The 24423-nt window shown below is 37.9% G+C and overlaps 1 protein-coding gene and 2 long non-coding RNA genes across 24 annotated transcripts in view; 1 reads left to right on the forward strand and 2 right to left on the reverse strand.

Annotated features, from left to right (window-relative positions):
• The window catches only part of LOC141370477 (uncharacterized), an 11454-nt gene extending 2611 nt beyond the window's left edge, over positions 1 to 8843 (reverse strand). The window contains exons 1-2 of the long non-coding RNA XR_012374534.1: positions 6782 to 8843; positions 4020 to 4077 (exon numbers count right to left, since the gene is read on the reverse strand). This is a non-coding gene — a long non-coding RNA (uncharacterized lncRNA). The remainder of the gene's footprint in view (positions 1 to 4019; positions 4078 to 6781) is intronic.
• The window catches only part of PICALM (phosphatidylinositol binding clathrin assembly protein), a 105827-nt gene extending 84682 nt beyond the window's left edge, over positions 1 to 21145 (reverse strand). For 4 of the 18 annotated variants that reach the window (XM_073879834.1, XM_025894294.2, XM_025894291.2 and 1 more), the window contains exon 1: positions 19935 to 20516. In XM_073879834.1, the coding sequence (XP_073735935.1) occupies positions 19935 to 20064 (130 nt within the window). In that variant the 5' untranslated portion in view covers positions 20065 to 20516. Of the gene's footprint in view, positions 1 to 19934; positions 20519 to 21014 lie in introns of those variants that run through there. The other 14 variants (XM_025894296.2, XM_025894293.2, XM_025894290.2 and 11 more) reach the window with 9 other exon arrangements.
• LOC141370476 (uncharacterized) overlaps positions 19698 to 24423 on the forward strand; it is a 139017-nt gene continuing 134291 nt past the window's right edge. For all 5 annotated transcript variants that reach the window (XR_012374529.1, XR_012374531.1, XR_012374533.1 and 2 more), the window contains exon 1: positions 19698 to 19870. This is a non-coding gene — a long non-coding RNA (uncharacterized lncRNA). The remainder of the gene's footprint in view (positions 19871 to 24423) is intronic.

A 24423-nucleotide genomic window follows, 5' to 3' on the forward strand; every position in this document is an offset into this window, starting at 1 on the left:
GGATCATGACCTGAGCCGAAGGCAGTCGCTTAACCAACTGAGCCACCGAGGCGCCCCTATACAACTGTTCTTATAAAATGCCATTATAACTCATGTTTGCTTATTTCTCGGCATTAAAAAAAAAAACCTGATAATTTCATTTTCTGACAAATGCCTTTTTATAAGGCTATCTTCCGAGATAAAAATCTGCTTTGTAGGGGAGCCTGGGTGGCTCAGTCGTTAAGTGTCTGCCTTCGGCTCAGGTCATGATCCCAGGGTCCTGGGATTGAGCCCCATATCGGCTCCCTGCTCAGCGGGAAGCCTGCTTCTCCCTCTGCCACTCCCCCTGCTGTGTTCCCTCTCTCGCTGTCTGTCAAATAAATAAAAATCTTAAAAAAAAAAACAAATCTGCTTTATAAGCTGCCAGAATTTAAGACTGAAGATGTTACTTTTTTTAACTTAAAAATTCCATGTAAATTATTCCTCAATAATGTTAATTAGGAAAAAAACTCTCACTAATTTGAATCTTTAATCATTTTGCCATAAACTTTGCTGATCTAAAAAAACTTTTTCAGAACTATGTATGACTACACGAAATTTGGTATGTTTTAATTCCAAAATAAAGTTATTATTCGATTAAATCTATTTAAAGTCATCAACCTAAGTATATTACAGCAAAAATTTAAGACAATATTTTGAGGATTATCTCTTCTATTAAAAGTTGACATGATCACAACGTATTCTGCACACTGCATAGTTAATTATGGATTTATTCCCCCTAAATATAGGCTTTAAATATATCTCAATACAAGGTATTCTGATAAACAGACCTCTGCTGCTAAGGAATACAGAAACAATGAATTTAACACTTAATATTGCACAGAATGCTTACAATGGGTTTTTATTTAGTTCTTCTGCTTCTAAGTACCAATGATAACAATAATAATAACAAAAGACTAAGAAAAGCCTTAGTTGATGCTTTCATACAAGCAGCTATTTTTAGGTAGAAAGATAGTATCACATATATTTTTAAAATCTATATATTCTAACTGTAGATGGATATATAAAAAGTCCCTTAAATTTCTGAGATACTGTATCTTTCTCTTGGTTTGTTATGAGAAGGCAATATAAATCTTAATGGCCTAGTCAAATAGCAAAGAAAAATTCAACCACCTTTCTCCCTTTTCTGGATTATCAACCTTTCACCATTTTCCTTTTGCTATGATGACAAAGGCTCCCCAAACAGGCCTTCTACCCAACTAAGAGGCTACTACTTTGAAACTACTACTTTCCAAGTATGATCTCTCCCTAAACTTGACAAATACTGGAGACCATTAACTACACCTTTTTGTTGCACTGGATACCTTCCAGAATGAACAAGATTGCCAGATGTGGAAAAGCGTGTCTGTTTTTAGTTTTTTTTATTTTTTTAAAGTCCATTTCTCCCTGTTAGAGCTCTTTTCTGACTTACACTCATTGGATAGTCTATCCTAAGTACTATGCATTTTCAATCTCTGCTTCAAACAGTTATGATGAAGACACTAATCTCACTATCACTAAAGTTCAGCTCTAGGCTCTCCCATTTCTTTGAATGGTGCCATCCAGGTCTATTTTCATATGCTAAGACTACACAATAATAGGATGAAGTGACATCAGAACGAGGAAAGGATCTAGAATCAAATTCCAGATTGACTATCTATCATAACTTCAAGGCATGTGAGTTAGCCACTCAGTTTCAGTATCTCCATTTTAAAAATAGGAATAATTATCAAAATAGTACAGGAACATACTGAGAATATTTTATAAACTTTATGACAGTATTACAAATATTTGATCTTTTTAGTTTTACTTATTTTATTGATGAGTTTTCCCTCATCACTTTTCCAATACAGTATTATGAAACCACCTCAAACTCAATGACTTCTGTACTACCATCTTTAGAAAGTTTGTAAAACTCAATTTCTTCAACTGGGAAGGGAAACCATGGTTACATGAATATGTGGCAAAATCTTTATACATGCAGATCTCTTTATACTTTACAAGGTTCTTTCATATCCTTAGTCTTCTGATTATTACAATAGCCTTGTGACAGACAAGGCAAGGGATGCTCTGTTATCTCCCTTGTAAAGATTTAAATACTTGCCTATCTAACGTAACACAATACAATGGCTGTGCCGAAACTAGATTCTTTAAAATAGTCATCTTTCCACCAGAGGGATAAAGATACACAAATATTTTCTCTCAGTTCTCTCTCTTCATTCCAAGTAGTCTGAGTCTTTTTTTTTTTTTTTAAGATTTTATTTATTTGACAGAGAGAGACACAGCGAGAGAGGGAACACAAGCAGGGGGAGTGGGAGAGGGGGAAGCAGGCTTCCCGCGGAGCAGGGAGCCCGATGCAGGGCTCAATCCCAGGACCCTGGGATCATGACCTGAGCCAAAGGCAGACACTTAACCACTGAGCCACCCAGGCGCCCCTCAAGTAGTCTGAGTCTTGTCATCGCCCTCTCTATTCTAAAATTCATACATCTCTCTTCTTATCTCTCACAAATCTAATTCCTAGTACAGGGGGTAACCACCTCTCGTTTGGCATAATATTTTCTGCTCCTTGGCATCATCTTCATTCTGGCTACAATCAGCTGAAGCTGACAAGGCATAAGGAAGGCATATCATTCAAAACAAGTTCACAAGGAACATGTTAAGAGTTTTGGACATCTCTAAGTGCCTCAAAAATTGTAAGCTTTAATTTAAAAAGCCAATAAAATGTTACAAAACAAAGTCAATACACCAGATTTCAGGCGAGGAAGGCTTATATGATTTACCATTAGAGGAACACATAAAGCAGTTTTTCAGTCATCTGACCCAGAGATGTAATCATTTCCAATTCTTAAAAAAAAAGAGGGGCCTCAAAAGCATAGGTTGGAGGGCGCCTGGGTGGCTCAGTCGGTAAACATCTGTCTGCCTTTGGCTCAGGTCATGATCTCAGGGTCCTGGGATCGAGCCCCGCATAGGGCTCCCTGCTCTTTAGGAAGCCTGCTTCTCCCTCTCCCACTCCCCCTGCTTGTGTTCCCTCTCTCACTGTCTCTCTCTGAGTCAAATAAATAAATAAAATCTTTAAAAAAAAAAAAAAAAAGCTATGTTGGTCACCAAGTTAGAAAAACACAGCTCTGATGAAGAAACTCAAAGAAAAAAGCACTCCTAGGTTAACTCTACAAGCCCAAAGTTAGGAAGCAGCTTAAAAGTTTTCCATCTTGTGATAAGAAACGGTTTCAACCTGCACAGCACCTTCCCCAGTTAGTCAGGGAATGTCTCAGCCTCCTGAGCGGCTCTATAAATAGCTCTTAACTTAGCTGTCAGTTGCAACTCTATAACTAATTCTTAATTCAGTACCTGTGAATATGTTCTTTACTGCCACTCAGGTGTGTTGTTGGATGTTTCCGGGATGTGTGAAAAATCTGAAAATAATGCCTTGGTCCACTCTAAGTCACCAATTTAAAACATATTTTGCAAGAATATGAAGAACAAAAATAAATGAATGTTTATACTGTACCAAGTCTAAAATTTTATACTGAATTAATACCTAACACAAATTCTAAACCTAATTAATAACTAATACAAAATAGTTTGTCAAAAAAAGTTACAAAAGCTAATGCTGAGAAAAGAAAAATAAAGGAGGAAATACTGCCAGCTAAATGTTAATTTCTCAGTCATTTAACAGCTAGTTTTACTTCCAAAGTATAAATGGGCACAAGGATAATGTGGTTACATCTTCCAGATCTGAAAAAGTGATCATATAAAGAACAAAGCAGATCTCTCCTCCTGTTTCATACCAAAAGATCAAATGCAACTATCCTAAAACCCTCTTGAATATGCAGTTTTTAAAAACAACTTAATTGCTGAGCAACAGACTCAATTTTGTATTTACCAACAAATATTCACACTGGCCTTATAAAATAAAAACTAGACCAGTTCCCCCCATGACAGATCACCTGAAATAAAGCTAATAACCAAAATTAGTGAAATTGGTTTTGTTTGCTACTGACCTAAGATAAATGCTACACCTTTCCAAAATTGCACCCCTCTTTCCAAAGATGCTACTATCTACAGACAAACTTAGCAGTTAGAAAAGGTACAGGCAACTATTAAAACAAGTTTCCTACATATAATTATGAATTGAATACAACTAAAGATTATTCTAAACTACACCAATAAGTTTATTTAATTTCAAGACACAAAAGGTAAAAAGATAGCCAAAGAGAAAGACAGCTCACAATGTATTTGACAAGTATTTGAAAGTCAACTCAAAACTAGCTACATGTACAAGTACTGTGAGTAAAAAGGTTGAGACCAAACGTGAGTAAGCAGCTAATCAGAAGAACTGATGCAACCTTGGCCTATGCTAGAGTTCTAGTTTTAATAAGTAGATCTATTCAACCCCCATTTACTATATATATATATACAGTATACATACACTTCAGAAACAAAGTCCTTCCAACAAACATATAAACTAAGAATCTTTGAAACAATAATGCTTAGATTTCTATGGTTCTCTGAAGTTAAGGGATAAAAATAAGGTTTGAGAAATAATTCACAAATTCATCACATAACCAAATAATTTTAAAATGATGTTACTATACATATGTGCATACGGTGATAGATTAGTGATGCTCCATTATATACCCACAACTGATCTCCCATTATGACCAACAGCCATCAAGACTAATTAGCCATGGGACGCCTGGGTTAAGCGTCTGCCTTCAGCTCAAGTCATGATCCCAGGTTTCTGGGAAAGAGTCCTGCATCGGGCTGCCTATCAGGAAGCCTGCTTCTCCCCCTGCCTGTGCTCTCTCTCTCTCCCTATGACAAATAAATAAATATTAAAAAAAAAAAAACACACAGCCAAGATGTCCATCAACAGATGAATGGATAAAGAAGATGTGGTATAGGGGCACCTGGGTGGCTCAGTTGGTTAAGCAACTGCCTTTGGCTCAGGTCACAATTCTGAAGTCCCAGGATCGAGCCCCACATCAGGCTCCCCACTCAACGGGGAGTCTGCTTCTCCCTCTGACCCTCCCTCTCATGCTCTCTCTCTCCCATTCTCTCTCTCAAATAAATAAAATCTTTTAAAAAAAAAAAAGATGTGGTGTGTATACACACACACAATGGAATATTATGCAGCCATCAAAAAAATGAAATCTTGCCATATGCAATGACATGGATGGAACTAGAGGGTATTATGCTAAGTGAAATAAGTCAATCAGAGAAAGACATGTATCATATGATCTCACTAATATGAGGAATTCTTTATCTCAGGAAACTGAGGGTTGCTGGAGTGCTAGGGGGTGGGAGGGATGGGGTGGCTGGGTGATAGACACTGGGGAGGGTATGTGTTATGTTGAGTGCTGTGAATTGTGTAAGACTAATCAATCACAGACCTGTACCTCTGAAACAAATAATATATTATATGTTTAAAAAAAAAAAAGAAGAAGAAGAAGAAGAAGATAGTAGGAAGGGAAAAATGAAGGGGGGAAAACAGAGGGGGAGATGAACCATGAGAGACTATGGACTCTGAGAAACAAACTGAGGGCTCTAGAGGGGAGGAGGTGGGAGGATGGATTAGCCTGGTGATGGGTATTAAAGAGGGCACGTATTGAATGGAGCACTGGGTATTATACGCAAACAATGAATCATGGAACACTACATCAAAAACTAATGATGTAATGTATGGTGATTAGCATAACATAATAAAATAAAATTAAAAAAAAAATTAGCCAATGTAGATCATTCAGTCTATGGCAACAGTTAAGTGACTACCATCCTCACTCTTTTTCAGCTATCAATTTATAATCCTGGCACATTTTTGTTGGCAATTTCCTCCTAAAACAAAGCCACATAAAACAATGCAGCCCCTCCCTCCTAATGACAATAAGATATGCAAGGTCAAATTGTTTTTCAAGTAATGATAATACAGTGGTAGGTGGGACACTCCAATGGAAAATGAAGCAAAAGCTCATATAGAAACTCTCCATAATCTTAGTTTCCAAAGTACTAAGCCAAGAACCCAAAAGCTAGAGGGACACAAATACATAACATCACAGAACAGCACAGCAGGGAGGCAATTTAGAAAATAAGCAATTTAAGTGAGTAAGGGATTTTCCTAAGGTCAAATGTAGCTGGGGCAGCCTCCCAAATATCAGTTCAGGGATTATTCCCCTTGAAGCATATTAATAATTTGCTCTAAGAAGTACAGGAAGTTGCTGTTTCCAACTGTAATTTTACATATTTATGAAATTATACTTCTGAAAGAAAGACTTTCTCCCAACAATATCCCGTTCCCTAAAAAACTGCCTGACTTCTACTTCAGGTTCTTCATTGCATTTTAATGGTAAAATTTGTCTCTATATCCTTTTATTAGCAATCTCAATTTATGTATTTGTACAATACAGCTAATAAGCTATACATTCAATAGGTTTTAGAAGGATTATGTTATAGTTCAAGACAGTAAAGGTTCTATAAATATTAGCTCTTATCCCTATGATGCAAGTTATGTCCTAATTAAACTGATCTGATCAGATTTTGTAGAACACTGAAGCCTGAAAAGTCTCCTTAAACTTTCATAAAATCTCTACCTATGTCCAAACCAAAATTAGGTATATATCATTTCTATTTAGAAGACTTTTTCAATAATTCCTGCATAATTTATGGACTCAGAAATTCCAAGAACCTCAGATATTGCCACTATTAATGCAGTCTATAATAATCAAACTAATATAAAAAGCATGAAGCAGCAAAATCTCATTTTCACCTTCAAGATCAGCAAAACTCCTTGTCTTCCATATTTTAACACTAGAGACAGAAAATAAAGATATAGTATAATTTTGAAAATCAGTGCTATGGTCCAACTTTACCCACAGTAGTCAAAAGCTACATGGAGGTGAGATATATCTAAAGTTTATGATTAAAATCCATACCCCATGGATTTTAGCTTCAACTGCTCCCACTGTACTTCTCCTTACTCCCAAACCTATCCCTCCTGAAGCCCCAAAGGACCCCATTCACCCTCTACGATTAATTAGACTCCTTTGTTCCCAAACACACTTCCAGCCCTCCTACCTGCAAATGTGGAGCTGTTTCCTCCACTTCAAATGCCTACTGCTCCTGACTACATATCATTTAAGGTCCAGTTCTCCCCCTCATCAAAAGCAGTATCTTTCTTTCCTGTGATTTTCAATGTCATTTGATATGAACTTTTTATCTCACATTGCCTGATAATACAACTATCTTCTCTACTAGAACTAAGGACATGATCAGAAATCTCATATTTGGATTTCTTAATAATCTCAACACAGCAACTCAGATACAAAGTAGACACTCAATATGCAACTGCTAATGAGTACATTAATTTCCACAAGACTAATAAACTTATTTGGTAGAAATCCAGCTTTAAAAATCAATAAATGACTGGGCCGCCTGGGTGGCTCAGTTGGTTAAGCGTCTGCCTCCAGCTCAGGTCATGATCTCAGGGTCCTGGGATGGCGCCCCTCATCAGGCTCCCATGCTCAGCTGGGAGGTCTGCTTCTCTCTCTCCCTCTCCCTGTGTGCGCTCACTCTCTCTCTCTCTCTAATAAATAAATCTTAAAAAAAAAAAACTTATGAATGACTATAATTAATGCATCATTTGCAGATAAATAGATATCAGTAGTTAAATCACATAAATCAAACATTCCCCCAAGAATCTTACTGACTTTAACTGGTTTACCAAATCTTTTGTATTCCTAATGACCATCATTGTATTTTCTGTTTAAGTTCATTCATAAATTTGGAACTCAAAAAAATTCAATTTCCAGACAAACCCACAAAAGCCATTAAGTGTAGCTGATTTCACTTAGCAACCCAAACACCATGTATAACAATATTCAGAAGTCCAATTTCACATGCCAAGCTCATCTAAACCCTTGCACAAGTGGTCAACAGGACTGTGCATTTTTCTTCCTATCCCTTTCAATAACCCTACCACAAATTACCTAGGAAAAGGAAAGAAGATTCCCCAGTTCCATGGCACTGGCATCTAAAGCTAGGAAAGCAGCTAATAAGCAGGAGGAAAGGGGACTTTAAAATGAGGATTTGGGGATAAGGGGTAAAGATCTATCAAGATAACTTCTGCCCCTATAAGACCTTTAATGTCTCCCTCTCCAGCCTCATTTCCCTCTTTTATTAACACTTTGCATTCCACAATACAGAACTACTGAAAGTTTCCCCCAAACATATCATAATGATCTTTCTTGCCTCTATGTCACTGCATGTGCTAACCTATTGAAAAGAAACTCCTTTGTCCATCTAGCAAATAACTATTCATCCTTAAAATACTTATTAGCTCCTCTATGAAGCCGTGACTAACCTTCAAAATTACTTAGTCCAGCCCCTACTTTGAAATGTTATGTAAAAAGTATTATACATTTATCTTGATGTATTACAATTATTTGTTTATACATTTTCACTATTAGATCTCATGTTCCTTTTAAGGTGAGAATCAAGTGTCATTCATCTTTACATTCTTTTCTCGATCTTGATCACTTTCTCTCAGCACCCCACTAACTGCTTCTGACTAGAGTTTTTGTTGGTACTGCTCAATGTTAAACAGAACTCCATCTTTTGCCCCAAACAAAACTTTTGCCCCATATTCTTACTCATAAAAGCAAGCAAAAGATTTTCATAGTTCTAGAGAACTTTAATAAATAAAGTAACACAAAATTTAAAAAACTATATATTTGCTCTTACAATTCTTTTTCTATTCAGACCTTCTCCAAGAAAAGTCACACAAAATAATTAACTCTTAGGTCATTAGGTTCACAAATGAATTAAGATTTACCTACATTTCACTTTCAAAAGAAAATTAATTTGGATTTTCATAGAGAGTTCACCACAGAGTCCTAAAACCAGGAAAGAAAGGGCATAGTTGAAGGGGGTAGTAGGAAGAAATCAATTAAGGTCATTGCTTGGCTCATTCAGCATAGCTTATTAAAGTCATATACTTCATTTCTGGGTATCTTTATTTGCACTTTAAATGTTTTGCCAATGTTTTATAAAACAAAGCACACAACGCTTAGCAAACAAGGCCTTATATGGCATTCTGCTACCAGACGTGGACTATCACATATAACACAAAGTTTAAAATCAAGGACTGCCTTGGAATTCACTTTTAACAATCACACATAAGCAAATAATAATAATAGTAATGGAAAGAAAGAAAAAAAGAAAACCCAAGATTGGACTAATTTGAACTTATCTATTTGAAGTTAAATATACCAATTATAGGTAGGTCCTGCAATGAGTAATATTTTACTCTGTTAAACTGCTGTAATTTTACATAATCTAACTCTGGAAGTTTATTTCCCAACTTCCGTAATTCCTCACATCTTCAACCAATAAAGAATTTACTTGATCATGGAAAGATAAGAAGTTTAAACAACCACTACTCATAGCAAAGACTATTACTTCTTCAGCAATAATCCTCTTCCCTTATTTAAAAAACCCTAAAACACTGTTTGAAAACACATTAGAAACCTCCCCCCCATGAAAATTTCATTCCCCCTTTATTCATTCAGCATCTTTTTACTGCATACTTGCTATATGCTGTTTGTAGCACAGGAAAGAAGACACGGACACGCAAGGGTTGTTTATGAAAAAAATTATAACTATAGAACCTATAAATTAAAACAACATAGTGTTTACAGGGAAGTACAAGATACTATGGAAACACACTATTTTGTGTAGACAAAAGTAACTGCTTACTTATACTCACACAACTAATTATTATCTCTCCACATACTTAAAAGACTATATTGAGAACCTTAAAAAAAAATGTGTGCTGGATTAGATTAAGTGGTCCATCCAGCTGAAAGAATGTTTTGACTCAAATATTTCCATTTATCAATGAACTATATAACTCAGTACCAACAAGGAAATCTTTTTTTCCTCCCTCACTGATCTCTATATTCACATTACACAGGGGCATAGTAGAGTTGTACCCTGTGACGACTTCAAAAGAAAGGGGAAAAAAATATCCTTAATTTCTCTTAATACCATACCCTGCCTCCTCACACCATATACAAAAATTAACTCAAAACTGATCAAACTTAAACATAAGAGTTAAAAACTATAAAACTCTGGAAGAGTAGTTTAGGTATAAATCTGAATAATTTTAGATTGGCCAAAGATTTCTTAGCTATTACACCAAAAGCACAAAGAAAAAAACAAAAATTGCAACTTCAAATTTAAAAATGTTTGTGCAAAGGGCAGTATCAAAAACAGTGGAAAGACAAACCACAGGATGGGAAAAAAGGATCTGCAAATCATATGAAGATCAAGCATTCGGAAAATGTAAAGAACTCTTCTAGTATTCAAAAAGAACCAAATTTAAAAATGAGCAAAGGATCTGAAGAGACATTTTTTTCAAAGACGTACAAAGGTCAAGAAGCACATAAAAGATGCTCAACATCATTAGTCCTTAGAGAAATGCAAACCAAGGGGTGCCTGTGTGGCTCAGTTGGTTAAGCAACTGCCTTCGGCTCAGGTCATGATCCTGGAGTCCCGGGATCAAGTCCCGCATCGGGCTCCCTGCTCAGCAGGGAGTCTGCTTCTCCCTCTGACCCTCTTCCCTCTCGCGCTCTCTATCTCTCATTCTCTCTCTCTCAAATAAATAAAATCTTTAAAAAAAAAAAGAAATGCAAACCAAAATCACATGATTATCACTTAATACCCATTTATAGAATGGGTACAATATAAATTTTTTTTATTTTTTAAAAACCTGAAAATAACAAGTGCTAGCAAAATGTAAAAAAACTGAAACTTTTATACATTGCTGTTGGGAATGTAAAATGGTGCAATGGCTGTGGAAAAAAGTCTGGTCATTTCTCAAAAAGTTTAATTTAATTAACTGTATGACCCAGCAATTCTCAAGAGAACTAAAAACACATGTTCACACAAACACTTGTACAGGAATGTTCATAGCAGTATTATTCTTAATGGGTTTCAAGAGGTAACCAACCCAAAGGTCCATCAATGGACGAATGGATAAATAGAATGTGGCATATCCACACAAGGGATTATTATTAGGTTACGAAAAAGAATGAAGTACTGTTATATGCTACAACATAAATAAACCTTGAAAACATTAAGCTAAGGGAAGATGTCACACATAAAAGGCCACATATGCATGATTTCATTAACATGAAATGTCCGGAAGAGGAAAATCCATAGACAGAAAATAGATTAATGGTTGCCAGAGAATGAGGGTAGAGAAAAAAAATGGAAGTTATTGCTAACAGATAATGTGATTTCTTTTGAGGGCAATGGAAAATGTTCTGGAATTAGATAGTGGTGATGGTTGCACAAAACACTGAGTATACTAAAAACCACTGAATTGTATACTTTAAAATGAATTTTATGTTGTATGAACTACCTCTCAATGTAAATATTGCAAAAAAAATCACTTTGCCTCATAACTCCCTTTTTCACATTAGATTTGGATTAAATAATATTTCAAATTTATTCAGTATCCTACATGAATCAGATTTCTGCAAACTGTTTCAAGTACATCAAAAAGGTCTGCTGGGGCACCTGGGTGGCTCAGTGGATTAGGCATCTGACTCTTCAGTTTCAGCTCAGGTCATGATCTCAGGGTTGTGGGATGCCTGGAGTCTGTTTGAGATTCTTTCCCCTCCCTCTCCCTCCCCTTCTGCTCCTCTCCCTGTCCATGTGCACACCCACTTGTGCCTGCTCTCTAATCAATCAATAAATAAAATCTTTTTCTTAAAAAAGAGGGGTTTGCCAACCCTATGTGAATGATGTGAATACCATCCTGCTACTAAATTTTTGGCATATACTTGAATGACAGTAAGATTTTCACACATTAGATGTATTTAAAATATAGTGCATCCGTATTTATGGATCCACAATTTAACTGTCTCTATTACAACACATAAAATTTTTAACATCACATACATACCACAACCCTTGTTCAGAGCTTATAGTCAAATGAAGAGATCTGTAACCAGCAGAAACAGGTACATTAAGTATAAATATGAAGTCACTTATACAGTGGTATGCCTATAATCTTTAGTGAGAGAAGAAATTTGGAAAGCAGCGCTAGCTGCTTCAACCACGACTTGGAAGAAATGTCCCTTGAGTAAGATTAGAGCCCGTAGGATGCTTTCAAGTAGTAAGTTTATGACTACAAATATCAGCACCATTTTGGAAATTACTACTAGAATTCCATGTGTTCAGAGAAAACTTTCAGCAATCCCCACTTGCCCCTAGAATCAAATTATAGCCGAGATTTAGTGGTCCTACCATCACAACCATCACTACTCCTCTCCAACGGATGCCTCATATCTCATAAAGATTCATTCTAAAACAATCATTTCTTTCCTTTTGCATTTTGACATTATTAGGTATACTTTACCCTTCCTTACATCTAAAATGAGTCTGCCATACAGTTAGTATTCTGGAGGCCCCCTGCACATAGACTACAATGTGATCACCACCTCCTGGAGTTGTATGAGGAAGCAACTCTGATAAACATTTCAAATCTATTTCTGGTCCCCTGTTTAATTCTTTAAATTAATTTCTACTTTCAAGAACATATCCTCAAAAACATGCCTCAATACAGGTTTTAAACTGAACAAATGCAACCTCCATTTTTTTTTTCTGGGACAATATTTTGAAAACATCACCTACTATTTCAAGAAAACTAACCCTCTTAGTGCATCCTGGGTTCCATGAAACACATAGCAATTTTTTATATTTTTTATCAATGCTACTGGCTGACTTTTACTTTTTTTTTTTAAGATTTATTTGACAGAGAGAGACACAGCGAGAGAGGGAACACAAGCAGGGGGAGGAGAGGGAGAAGCAGGCTTCCCGCCAAGCAGGGAGCCCGATGCGGGGCTCAATCCCAGGACCCTGGGATCATGACCTGAGCCACCAGGGCGCCCCTACATTCAATTTTGAAACCAGGTAATTACCACTCACTGCAACTAAGAAAATCACCATAAAATTATTCAATGTTTACTGGAATAGATCTCTATACTGTGTCCCAAAGTTGTTCATGGAATAGCCTGAGCTGTGAAGGTACATGTGAAATCATCCAATATTTACTGAGCACCCAAAGGGTCACTGATTAGGTACTTCAACAAGAGATATAGAACAGTCCAGAAAAGTACAGTTCCTATTCTACAGAGAAAACATGGGTGAACCCAAAACATATAAAAGCATGATACTAACTATAGATTAAACAAAACTATAAACTTGAAATGGTGATAATAAGGCTGGAATGACAGGACCAGGGGAGTTATTCAGTAATGTCTTTAGGAAAAGAGGTTACTTTAACTGTGAGTGTTAAGGAAAGCAAGTTAGTTTTTACAACGTTTAAAAGGGAGGTATCTGTTTTGAAAGAGAAGAAGCTATTTTGTGTCCAAAGAATGGTATGTGCAACTGCTAACAGTCTGGGGGTCAAGAACTTATTGTGGCACAACTGGTAACTAAAGTGCTTGGCTGAAAAAGAATAGCTAAAATGTTAAAAAAAGAAAAAAATGTGAGGAAAAATGGATCAGGAATCCCAATTAATAATGAACTTTATTAAGGCCTTTTAGGAAAAGAATTAGGTATTACTGTTAGACTCTTTTTGCTCCCAGCAGTCTCCTTTCCAAGTCACACTGCACTTTCCTTCCAATCTACTTAACAGTGTGACATAAAGGATTATGCTACATCTTTTGCTCAAAGTCCTCCAAAGGTTGGGTCACTATTACCTACCAAATTACTCAGAGTTTAAAGGACCTCTTAAATCTACTTCCTGAGTATCGTTTTCTCCTCTCTAATATACACTCCCTCCTTAGTGTTACATTTTCTAGTCTCAGAACCTTTCCAATCTTAAAAATTGAGGACCCTGATAAGATTTTGCTTATGTGGTTTTCTCAATTGGTATTTACTGTGTTAGGAATCAGAACTGAGAATTTAAAAATCATCTATAAATTCTTTTTAAAATAATAAATCTCATTCCATCCTAACAGTTTTCATGAAAAGTAACTATATTTTCCAAAACTAAAACTTAGAACAGTGGTACTGTTTTACCTTTTTGCAAAACTTTCTACTATCTGGCTTAATAGAAAACTGTTGTATTATCATATCTGCTACTACATTCAATCTTGCTGCAATATCATACATCATCACATAGCCCCTGAAAAACTCTACAAAACACTCGTGAAAGAACAAAAATGAAAAAGGTAAATAATGTCTTAGTTATATGAATAATAGTTTTGACCTCACAAATAAGCTGAAAGCATCTTAGGAACTCCCAGAAGTGCCAAGACCACACACTTTAAGAACCACTGCCATGAATAAATATATATGGTTTATTCATTCCCTGGAACAGAAAAGCATTACATAAAATGTAACAATGAGATGAAAACACAAACCTGATGCTAGACTACCTTAGTTCAAATCCCACTTCTCCTCTTTCTGGTTATAACCTTGAGCAAATTACTGAACTTCTCAGTGCCTTAGCTTGTTCTTCAGTAAAATAGTGAGAATTATAAAACCTTGCTCACAAAGTTGTTGAAAGGAATAAAGTTAATAAAAGTAAAGTGTTTAGTACAGTGGGTGCCCAGCACAAAGTAAACGCAAATAAATATTAGTTAAATATACATAAAATCAATGCATAAATACAAAGAACATGCACTGCTGTACTGCCACTACATTCCAGTATAAGTTGAAAAAATCCTTAATACTGTATTCCGATAACCTGACAAATTACAACTCTGAACATATTAACACAAAGGTTTAGGTTCATCAGAATTCCCTTCTAAAGGAACATCATTAGTAAAATCGGACTACCCGGAAATGTTTCTCCATTAAAAGAACCATATACACAAAAATTTCAATTCTCTAGAGAAATGTATAAAGCAGTTTAACGGGTAACACACTGAGACAGAACACAAAGTAACGGAAATGCCACTTCAGCCACCAAAAGAACAGGAAGAGCAAATACGAAGGCTGTACTTTGAAAATCTAACCCTATTTCTTCTTGGTAAGGCTCTAACCTCTTGCCAAGAAGCCTTTAAGTTTATTTTTCTTACATCTTTGATTTTAAAGGGGAAATCATGAAACCAAGCATTTTGGAAATAAAAAAAATAGAAGAGAAGCACTTTTCTATCCATCATGGTAAACTTTTACATCAAATATTCTAAATGATAATCAGGGTCAAAATAAACAATTTTATTTAAAATAATGCAATTCTGGTAATTAAAATAGATTACTTTTTAACTATTAATGTACTTTTAAAATATTTAATTAAATATTTCATACAAGTGTTTCACAGATCAAATGAGGAAAACAAAAGCCTAGTCACCTCATCAAGTGTTACTTCTCATCTGCCACTCTAAATTCGAAAACATCTTTAAAAATTATCCAGATATATAAAATATACAGTAAACATAAATAAAAAGCCTTGCTATAAGGATAAAAAATAGATGTCTGGAGTCTAATATTAAGAGTTTTTAAAAATAACAAGTCCACTAGTGAAGCCTAAGTACTTTTTAAAGGTATTTTAGAATTAATTTGCTAATTATGAATAAGGCAGCTACCAAAATGGTTATCTATCAAGTTCTCTTCTGAGTTTCTCTTTTAAAATACATACAATTCAGAAACATAACTGTATATATCAAGGAGGAAAAAAATTACATTTGTGTAGTTCTACTACATACCTCAGGCATTTGACATATTTGACTCCGTTACCATTTTCTGCATTTCAGAACTATTAAAGACTAAACAGTAAGGGACAGAATAGGTTAAATAATGAAAAAGGAAAATATAAATCATACGGTTAATTCTTAAGAAAAAGAATAGTAAGTCCATACTTTAACCACAAAACCCCTGCCTCTTTAAAACAAGATCCACTTGGAAAGCCTCACTTTATTTCTGAACAAGACACATCTAGGGGCTGATTTCCTGCTTAGTATCTTCCTCACACGCATCTTCTTGCAAATCAGATCCCAGTTACCAGATACCTTCTCAACAATATGCGAACTAAGCACCCAATGGAAGTCACAAACCAATACATTTGATTAAAAAGGTAATTATTTCAGGCACTTTTTGATATTTTACATACATTTTCAATGGTTATACAAACCACTAATCCAAATACAAATTCCACCTTCTACATATTCAATACATTCACAAATTCTTACCTTAAAAAAACTGTTCCCACAATTTTAGGCAGGGTACAGATCTAGCACACAACATACAAATCGCACACTATATCTACTACAGAGATACACTTATAATGGGTGCTTAATAAGAACAAGATCTTTATTTGTTGTCAAGATCTAAGGCAGTGGATGGAATGAAGTATCCCTGGAAATTAAGTGAGAAAAAATACGGATAAAAAGTGAAGCCATTATTACCATTAACATAAATATTGTATTTCAGTGCAACATGTTACAATGTAAATGCCCAAGGACAGTAAATTAAACAAACATAGAAAAAAGAAAATTAAGTATTCATATCAAAAAACAAAATAAGACAAAAGGTTAGGAAGTCAGATAAGAATAGTTTTTAAATTAAGAATTTATAAATTTAAAAAACTGTGTTTTGGGGCACCTGGTGACTCAGTCAGTTAAGCGCCCAGACTCCTGATTTCTGCTCAGGTCACGACGGTATCAGAGTACTGGGATCAAGCCCCTTGTTGGGCTCTGTGCGGGCCGTGGAGCTTGCTTAAGATTCTCTCTTCCTCGCCCTCTGCCCCTCCTCCACCCCTCTCTTAAAAAATAGATAAAAAATAAAAATTGTGTTTTGTTTATACTTTATTACGGATGTTTGAAGCATTCTATATCCTCTTTAAATGGAATTAGAAACTACTTCCTAAGCATATGGCTTGCCTCTCCCATAGCCATGAGAGAAGTATGTTAGATAATGGTTAATAAGTGCCTGGCAAATTCAAGTCCTTCCAATTTAAGGGTTGCTATTCTTCTACCTTGATTATAACCATTGGAGGCCTGAAACTAAATGCAAATCGTGTTTATTTTCACATGTTTCAAGTTGGACAACTCTTCACACTAGGGACCCTAGTTAACACTATTATCTACAGACACCTATAAGCAAAGCAAAAGATCTTTCTTAAAGTATATATAATGTAGCATGAATTAAGCCATAATTCGTAGATTATAATAATCACTTCCTAATATGGAAACACCTTGGTGAAGTACACAGAAACCACCTCCACAGTGCCATAGGAAAAAAAACAGTCCTAGGCATATTTTTGTTATAGACTAATATTTAAAAAATGAAATTGCTTTCACTAAGTTCAACTAACTAGGCAACAGTCATTCAAGATATTAAAAGGTGCAACAGAACCAAGCCCTCACTAGAAAGAAAAATTCCTAAAAGAGGAAAAATCATCTCTACATTAAAGCCTGAAGTTCATGATGTCAAGACACAGAACTGTCTGTGAAAGCCTTTTTAATTTTCTGGAAGCATGTTAAAGTGTGTGGGGGAGGAAGATGTTTAGAAAAACCACTGATTGCCCAGACTTTACTTAATTTACGTCATTACTGAAAACTTGTTACAAGGGCATTTAAAACAATATAGGGAAAAGAGTATTTTAAAACCTCACTGAAAAGAACTAGAGTAGTGGCAACTTATATGGATTTAAAGAAAAAAAAAATCACACATTACCAGGAATATTCAAGTTCCTACCAAGGCAGTGGTAGAGATGAGTTTACCCTCCAAACCTAATCCCATTTGGCATCTGCAGTAACTGTTACTACAAGAGAAAAGGGCTAGCACTAACAAAAACCACAAGCAAAGACCACCCTCCTAGCCATACCTAGCCTGTTTTCCTACCCTTCTTCGCAATGTGTTAAAAGAACTACCGCTACATCTGAAATAATGCAAAAACCTTTATAAAGACTTTAAAAAGCTATACATATTTTTGTTATAATTTATCATTTTGATAAATTTGAGGAAGAAGAAAATAGTTCTTACAGTAACAAGTAGTTTTTTCACCTACCCCCCATCACCCAAAAGAAAAAACAAGAATTAACAGTATTAAGTCAAACCATAAGATTGGCTACAGCAAGCCAAGTACTCACTTGAAGGGAAGTAAACGGTAAAACTGTCTACTCCAATATTAGATAATAAAAAAAAATCACATATGGCTTCACAATTCAATTTAAAGAATTTTCCATGTATAAAAGTGTCACCATTTAAATATATTCTGCATTTTCTAAACAGACAAGGACTGATAGTTAAAAGCAGCCTGCATGACCAGTGCATAAGAGGAGAACCAAGCAGTAATGATTTTTTTTAACTTTTCCACAGTGAAGGAAAAGTCACAATGAATAATAGGTTTGTCTGTAGCAGTAACTTGTTCTAACAGCACTTCATGAGCAAAGTATCTTGGAAGAATTCACATTTTGTACATTTTTTTTTTTTAAGTGTAGACCTTACAGCTGAAGTCCAAATGAGAAATCAAAACAGGACTCCTGTCAGTGAATTCCCTTTCAGGACAGGCTCACTCTTGCTTCAAACAGTAAAGCAAAGTAACTTTCAGGAGAATAAAAGTCAGTCAGGCTAATATGTCCAGTTACCATTTAAAAAAGGAAATTATTGTGCCTATTTCCCTGTTTTTTTTTCCTTAAAAGTTTTAGGTCACTCCACTGAGTCAAAGCTTGAGTAATCCACTGAGCTTTGTACCTCCAGGTAAAGGAAAGAAAAATGAGCATATTACAAGTGGCTTCCAGGTTCGGAAAAAGTTGGGAGGAGTTAGCTATGGTAATTTTATGTAAGTTAGTGAATGGAGTAATATAATGCCGGATAAGAGAAGCTGGTCCCCCGAGATAACCAGCATAACTTAAAAAGGAGTCCAAACTCAAACATCATCAATCACCTATTTAGCATTTTTAAAGAGATGTATGTTATTTGTAGGTTTGATATTAATCCATTTTTTATTCCAATAATCTACACTTCATACTCAACCTTCTAAATTCGAACTGCCAGGGTTAACAGTTCCAGGAAATGATACTACTCTCAGCCAATCCTTTTCCAGATCCCCATTAGAAAAAGAAACACCCCAGGGGCGGGGGGAATGACATTCACAACTTCGCTAAAAAGCATGAAAACATGATGATTAAATTCCACCAAAGGCAATTAAAAATCCCAAGTTCCCACAAAGCGTTCCCTACACCAAACGGAATACCTTTACTTTCACTCCCACAAAGAAAGTAATCTGGGATAAGAGTCGGATATTGAGTGTGATATATCTGACATAAAATAAGACGAAGGAACCTAACTGAAGCTACAGAGGCCAAGAAATGTAACCCAAATGGGAGAGGAGAGCTGGAAGAGAAACCCGAAAAGGGAATGGACAGAAGAGGCTAGTGGAGCAAAGGAACTGGAAATCACTTCAAGGGAGGCAGCCTTCAGGACTGCGGAGCAATAGGGATCTAGGTCCACAGAACCGGGCGTTTACGGAACCCGAAGGCTAATGGGGAAAACAATGGGGCGGTGAGACCAGGAGCAAACGGAGAGATGCTCAGGAGAGGGCGACTAGGCAGCACGGGACGGGTGGGATCAAAGAGCAGAAGGCTGCAGTAGACAGAGGCGGCAGGAAGGTAAGAAACTAGGTGGAGAGGCAGATTGGTCCGGTGTGATGGGGTTTCGTGGCGCACCCGGCAGGAAAGCGAGGGTCCTCTAGGTACCCGGGAGGGGGGCGGGGGGAGTGGCTTAAGAGGAATTTTTAGATAGGGAACGGAAGCCGTGAAGGCAGGTATGATGGAAGCAAAAAGAACACACCTCGGAGCACAGGACCCGCCGTGCCAGACAAGAGGCAGCTGAAGGGGTAAGAAAAGAGAAGGGGAGAAGAACGCGGGTCGCGGGGACGGGCCGCGGTCGGCTTCACTCACAGTCCAGGTGCTTTTTCTTGGGCCCCATGATCTCGTGGGTCGTGGCCTTGCATACTGTCTTGGATACGGCGGAGCCGGTGACACTGTGCTGGGCGGCGGTGATTCGGTCCGTCAAGCTCTGTCCGGACATCTCTGCGGCTCCTCCGCCACCCCTCCCGCTCGGCAGCCAGCGGGGACTGGGATCCCCAAGCGCCGGAGGACCCCCCCCCCCCCACCGCACCCCCTACCCCCACCGGCTCCTTCTCCGCCTGCCGGCCTGGGGCGGGGCTCAGGGCCGCGCGCTGCCACCTAGCCCGGAAAGAACCGGCTCGTGTCACCCGCGGGGTCAGGCACGGTATCGGGCACTCCCCTGCCCCCGCCTCAGCTCAGCCCACCCCTTCCCTGGTCAGCTGGAGCCGGGCTGGGCAAGAGGGACAGGCAGCTGCAGGAAAATGGCGGCGCCAGGCTCCTCCTCGGAGCTTTCCGGGCTGTCCCGGGTCACGTGACTCAGGCACCGCCCCTCCGTCTCCTTCTCCCGCCTCTTTTCCCTTCCCTTTCCTCTTCGACGCCCGCCCTCCCTCGCGCCGCGAGGGAAGAGCGGGGCGGTGCCCGCGCGTTACGTGATGGAACCCGCCCGGCGGGCGCAACAGGAGGCCCGCCCTGGGGCAGTGTGCGGCCGGCCGCGTCACGTGACGCTCCCTGCCAACAGGTCGCCAGAGGCGGGACGCGGGGGTCACAGGGGGGGGGGGGGGCGGGGGAGGGGTGGCGAGTCCGGCGCGCCGGGGGCGGGCTGGGGAGTGGCGTCTGGCTCTCCCCTCTCCCAGCCGGAGGGTTTCCTCGTGCCTGTGGTAAAAACCAACGGCTTGACAAAGAGGAGGTGCGGCCGCCTTTACAGCTTTGCGTGAGGAAGGGGCTGTTAGGGCTCCGGCTCCCCGGACTTTAGTGGCAGAGTCAAGATTGTGTTGAGGGCCCCCCCCCCCCCGCCAAGCCGTCCTCCTGGCTTTAGGGAAAAGGAAAACGCTTAAGTCGGTCCATTTTCTGAGCCTGGCCAGCAGGCCTCTCCCTACTGTGGAACTGTTGAAGCTGTCCCTGCTTACTTACCCCTCAAGGGTTGGGTCCTGGTTTTTTTTGTTTTTCCCATTTTCTTGAAAGGCTTGGAAATGTCACCTGTTTTTGTTTATCTCTCCTCTGAAAACTCAGACACGTTGCTGCTGGACTAAATTTAGATACTAACCGGTCCCTATTCTTTCTCTAGGGTGTCAAATAGTACAGGAAACACATAACTTCACTGGAATTTGAAAAGGGAAGTAGTAGGATGATGTCAACAGAGATTAGCTTGACCCTACAAGGCTGACTGCCGAGGTGACTAAAGGTCCAGACCATAGAAGGAAGTGAGAAGGCTGGTAAATGGAGAAGTCCCATTCAAAGAATTGAGACATCACTACCTGCCATCTTCCCGGGTTTAGTTTTTCTTCCCTTTGGCCCTTTTTCTCTTGGGTAAACCAGATTTTCAGGGAAAGGAGACACTGACACTGACTTGTAGACATTTTAGAGGAATTACTATATCCTGTGAATCTGTTCAATGAGATCCATATCTTTAACAGAGCCTTGGTAAATGTAATTAGGGCCTCACATTTAACTCAGGTTTAGGGATAAATTTTAAAATCTGTGTGAATGTTGGGGCGTCTGGGTGGCTCAGTCGTTAAGCGTCTGCCTTCAGCTCAGGTCATGGTCCCAGGGTCCTGGAATCAAGCCCTCATGGGGCTCCCTGCTCGGCGGGAAGCCTGCTTCTCCCTCTCCCACTCCCCCTGCTTGTGTTCCTGCTCTCGCTATCTCTCTCTCTGTCAAATAAATAAATTAAAAATCTTTTAAAAAAAAATCTGTGAATGTTAAATTACCGTGATAGTCCTACGTAATCTTGCTAGTTTCAAATGAAATGCTAACATACTCCAAAAGTCTGTGTACACCATCTGCCAGCCAAATCCAAAATTCGTGCTTCAATCTGGTGACTCTCAGAAGATGCAATGCTAATAGTTAACATTTTATGTATGGTATCACAGATTTTATGGTCTCCTCCCATTCCCTTCCCCACCTTGTTTCACTATGGCTGGTGAAATTCTGCAGCACCATGGTTTGCCAAGAACATACAGTCTTAAACCAGCAGGCTTCATCTTTGTCAAGCCAGTCCCAAATTTCACAAAATGTTAATGACTTCCTTCAGTGCATCTGCAGTCCATCTGCAGTTTGGTGCCCAGTTTGCTGCCCATGTCCATTGTGTAGTACAGTTACCCAATCGTTAAGACATGTATGCCATCCTTCCTACCCTCTATGGGTTCAACTGTGTGAATTACCAATTGGCCTGAGTGTCTGCACTAATAATCCTCCTGCTGAAGTAAGTCAACATGAGCATGGCATTTAGCTGCCAATAGCTAAATATTTCCACCATAGGAAAAATGTATAAGTTATTCCTAAGTACATAGCAGGAAACGTATTTTTTGCACTACTATGAATGACATTATAGGATAATATCACTGTACTTTTAACAATGCATTTTACAAGTTTCTAAATAAGTAATCAGTGATCATTATAGAGGTTTATGTACAATGGTGAACTGAAAGATAGGAAGAAATTTAGAAGATGATGGGGATGTATTCTAAGGATAGGAATTACTGACCAGCCTGCCCTGTCCTATATACTTAAGTTTTCTGTGTGTTCTACTTTCCTTTGTCTCTTCAAGAAATATCTTTACTTATCCCACAGATGCTTCAAGCTCACTATGGCCAAAAATGACTTCTCTTGTCCTGGCCCATTCTGTATCCCTAATCCATGTGGATCTTCTTCTTTGTTCCTTATTCCAGGAATGGCCTTAACCACCTGCCCAGAAGTCCAAGTCAGAAAACCGTGACTCATTCTTAGCCCTCCTTCTCTCTTATTTCTCTTACCTTGCCTAATCTAGTTATATCCCTCAAACCCATTTTCTTTCTAACACCACATCTCTTGCCTTAGTTCTAGCCTTTATGATTTATGATCTCTTCCCCATGTAGACTGTTCTAATAACTTCTTAGCTGATTTCTCTGTCTCTCGTACCTCAACTCTCCAATCCAGATCTTTCTGAACCTAAAATGTGTTTATCTTTTCTTTGCATTAAAACCCTTCAGTAGCACCCCATGTACTACTATAGAGGATAAAATTTAGGACTCTTACCTTGGCATATAAAGCCTTTCATGATCTAGCCCCTACCTAAGTATGTTGAGCTTTATCTCTCTCCAGTCCTCTACACGCACTCCTGCCAGTGTCACACTACTGGGTATGCCATGCTGTTTCACACCCTCGTAAGTAGTGGTTTATTTCTGTTACTCATCTAGTATCTTATACATCCTCCTACCAATTATTTTTGTAATTTATTGTGCTAGCATGAGGCACAAAGATATCTTCTTGTTAATATTGTGGCTGATCCACAGTAGACACACAGTATAATGCTTGTTGAATGAATGAATGAAAACACTTAAAAGTCACCCATTTGGAAATACTACTCCAAACCTCTCATTGGGTAAAACCTGCCCACTTTTTCATACTTACAGCATGTACATTCCATAATTATCCATTTGGAGGATCAGACTTATTTCAGTGTTTTATTAATTCATTCACAAAAATATATGTATTGAACACCCACTGTGTGTCCGGCACTGTTCTAAGTGCTGAATGCTGTTATAACAATGAACTCATCAGTCCTTTGGGAACTAATAAGCTCTTTACTGTGATCACCAACTTAAAAGCCTATGTACTTTAGTTACAAATGAATAGAAACAAAAACAGAAAATTTTGAATAGCACTTGATATTTCCTAGGCTCTGAAATTACAAAATATGCTGTAGAGAGGTTGGTGTCCAGGGGGGAAAAGAAACCATTTTTTAGTGCCTTTCATGTGTTTGGAACACTTAAAATTTTTCATTTAATTCTCATTACTATAAAAAGTATTGTACCATTTAATATAAGGGAAAAAACAAGTTTTAGGAGTTAAGTGCTTATATAATTTTTCTCTATTGTTTAAAAAAAAAAGTTAAGTCTTAGAAGCCCAGAATCCCACAGATACTACAGTGGCATAAGCAAGATTTAAAAACTTGTCTTTCCATTACTTTATCTATATCCTTTCAGCAAGACTTGAAGCAACTACCAATACAGATGACATTTATTCAACAAATTCTTCTTGCCTGCATACTCTATGCTAGGTATTGCTAGATGCAAAGATACAATAATGTGTAAGACAAACATTGGTCTCTATTCTTAGAGCTTGCAATATTTTAAATGGGAACTGAGAAGAAATAAGTGGGGTGAAGAAAATTTACTGCACCTGAAGAATCTTGAGGATGTCTAAACTTTAAGAGAGTAAGAGAGAAAACGAATTTGGAAGACAGAATTAACCATAATTTTTACCCCTTACTACTTCACTTAAGCTCATTCCCAAAGCTAAAGAATCTACCAGTTTACCCTATTCCCACTCTTCTTGGAAA

Source organism: Callorhinus ursinus, unplaced genomic scaffold (genome assembly GCF_003265705.2).
Source record: "Callorhinus ursinus isolate GAN/ISIS: 27379988/994484 unplaced genomic scaffold, GSC_fseal_2.0 scaffold35, whole genome shotgun sequence".
NCBI classification, from domain to species: domain Eukaryota; kingdom Metazoa; phylum Chordata; class Mammalia; order Carnivora; family Otariidae; genus Callorhinus; species Callorhinus ursinus.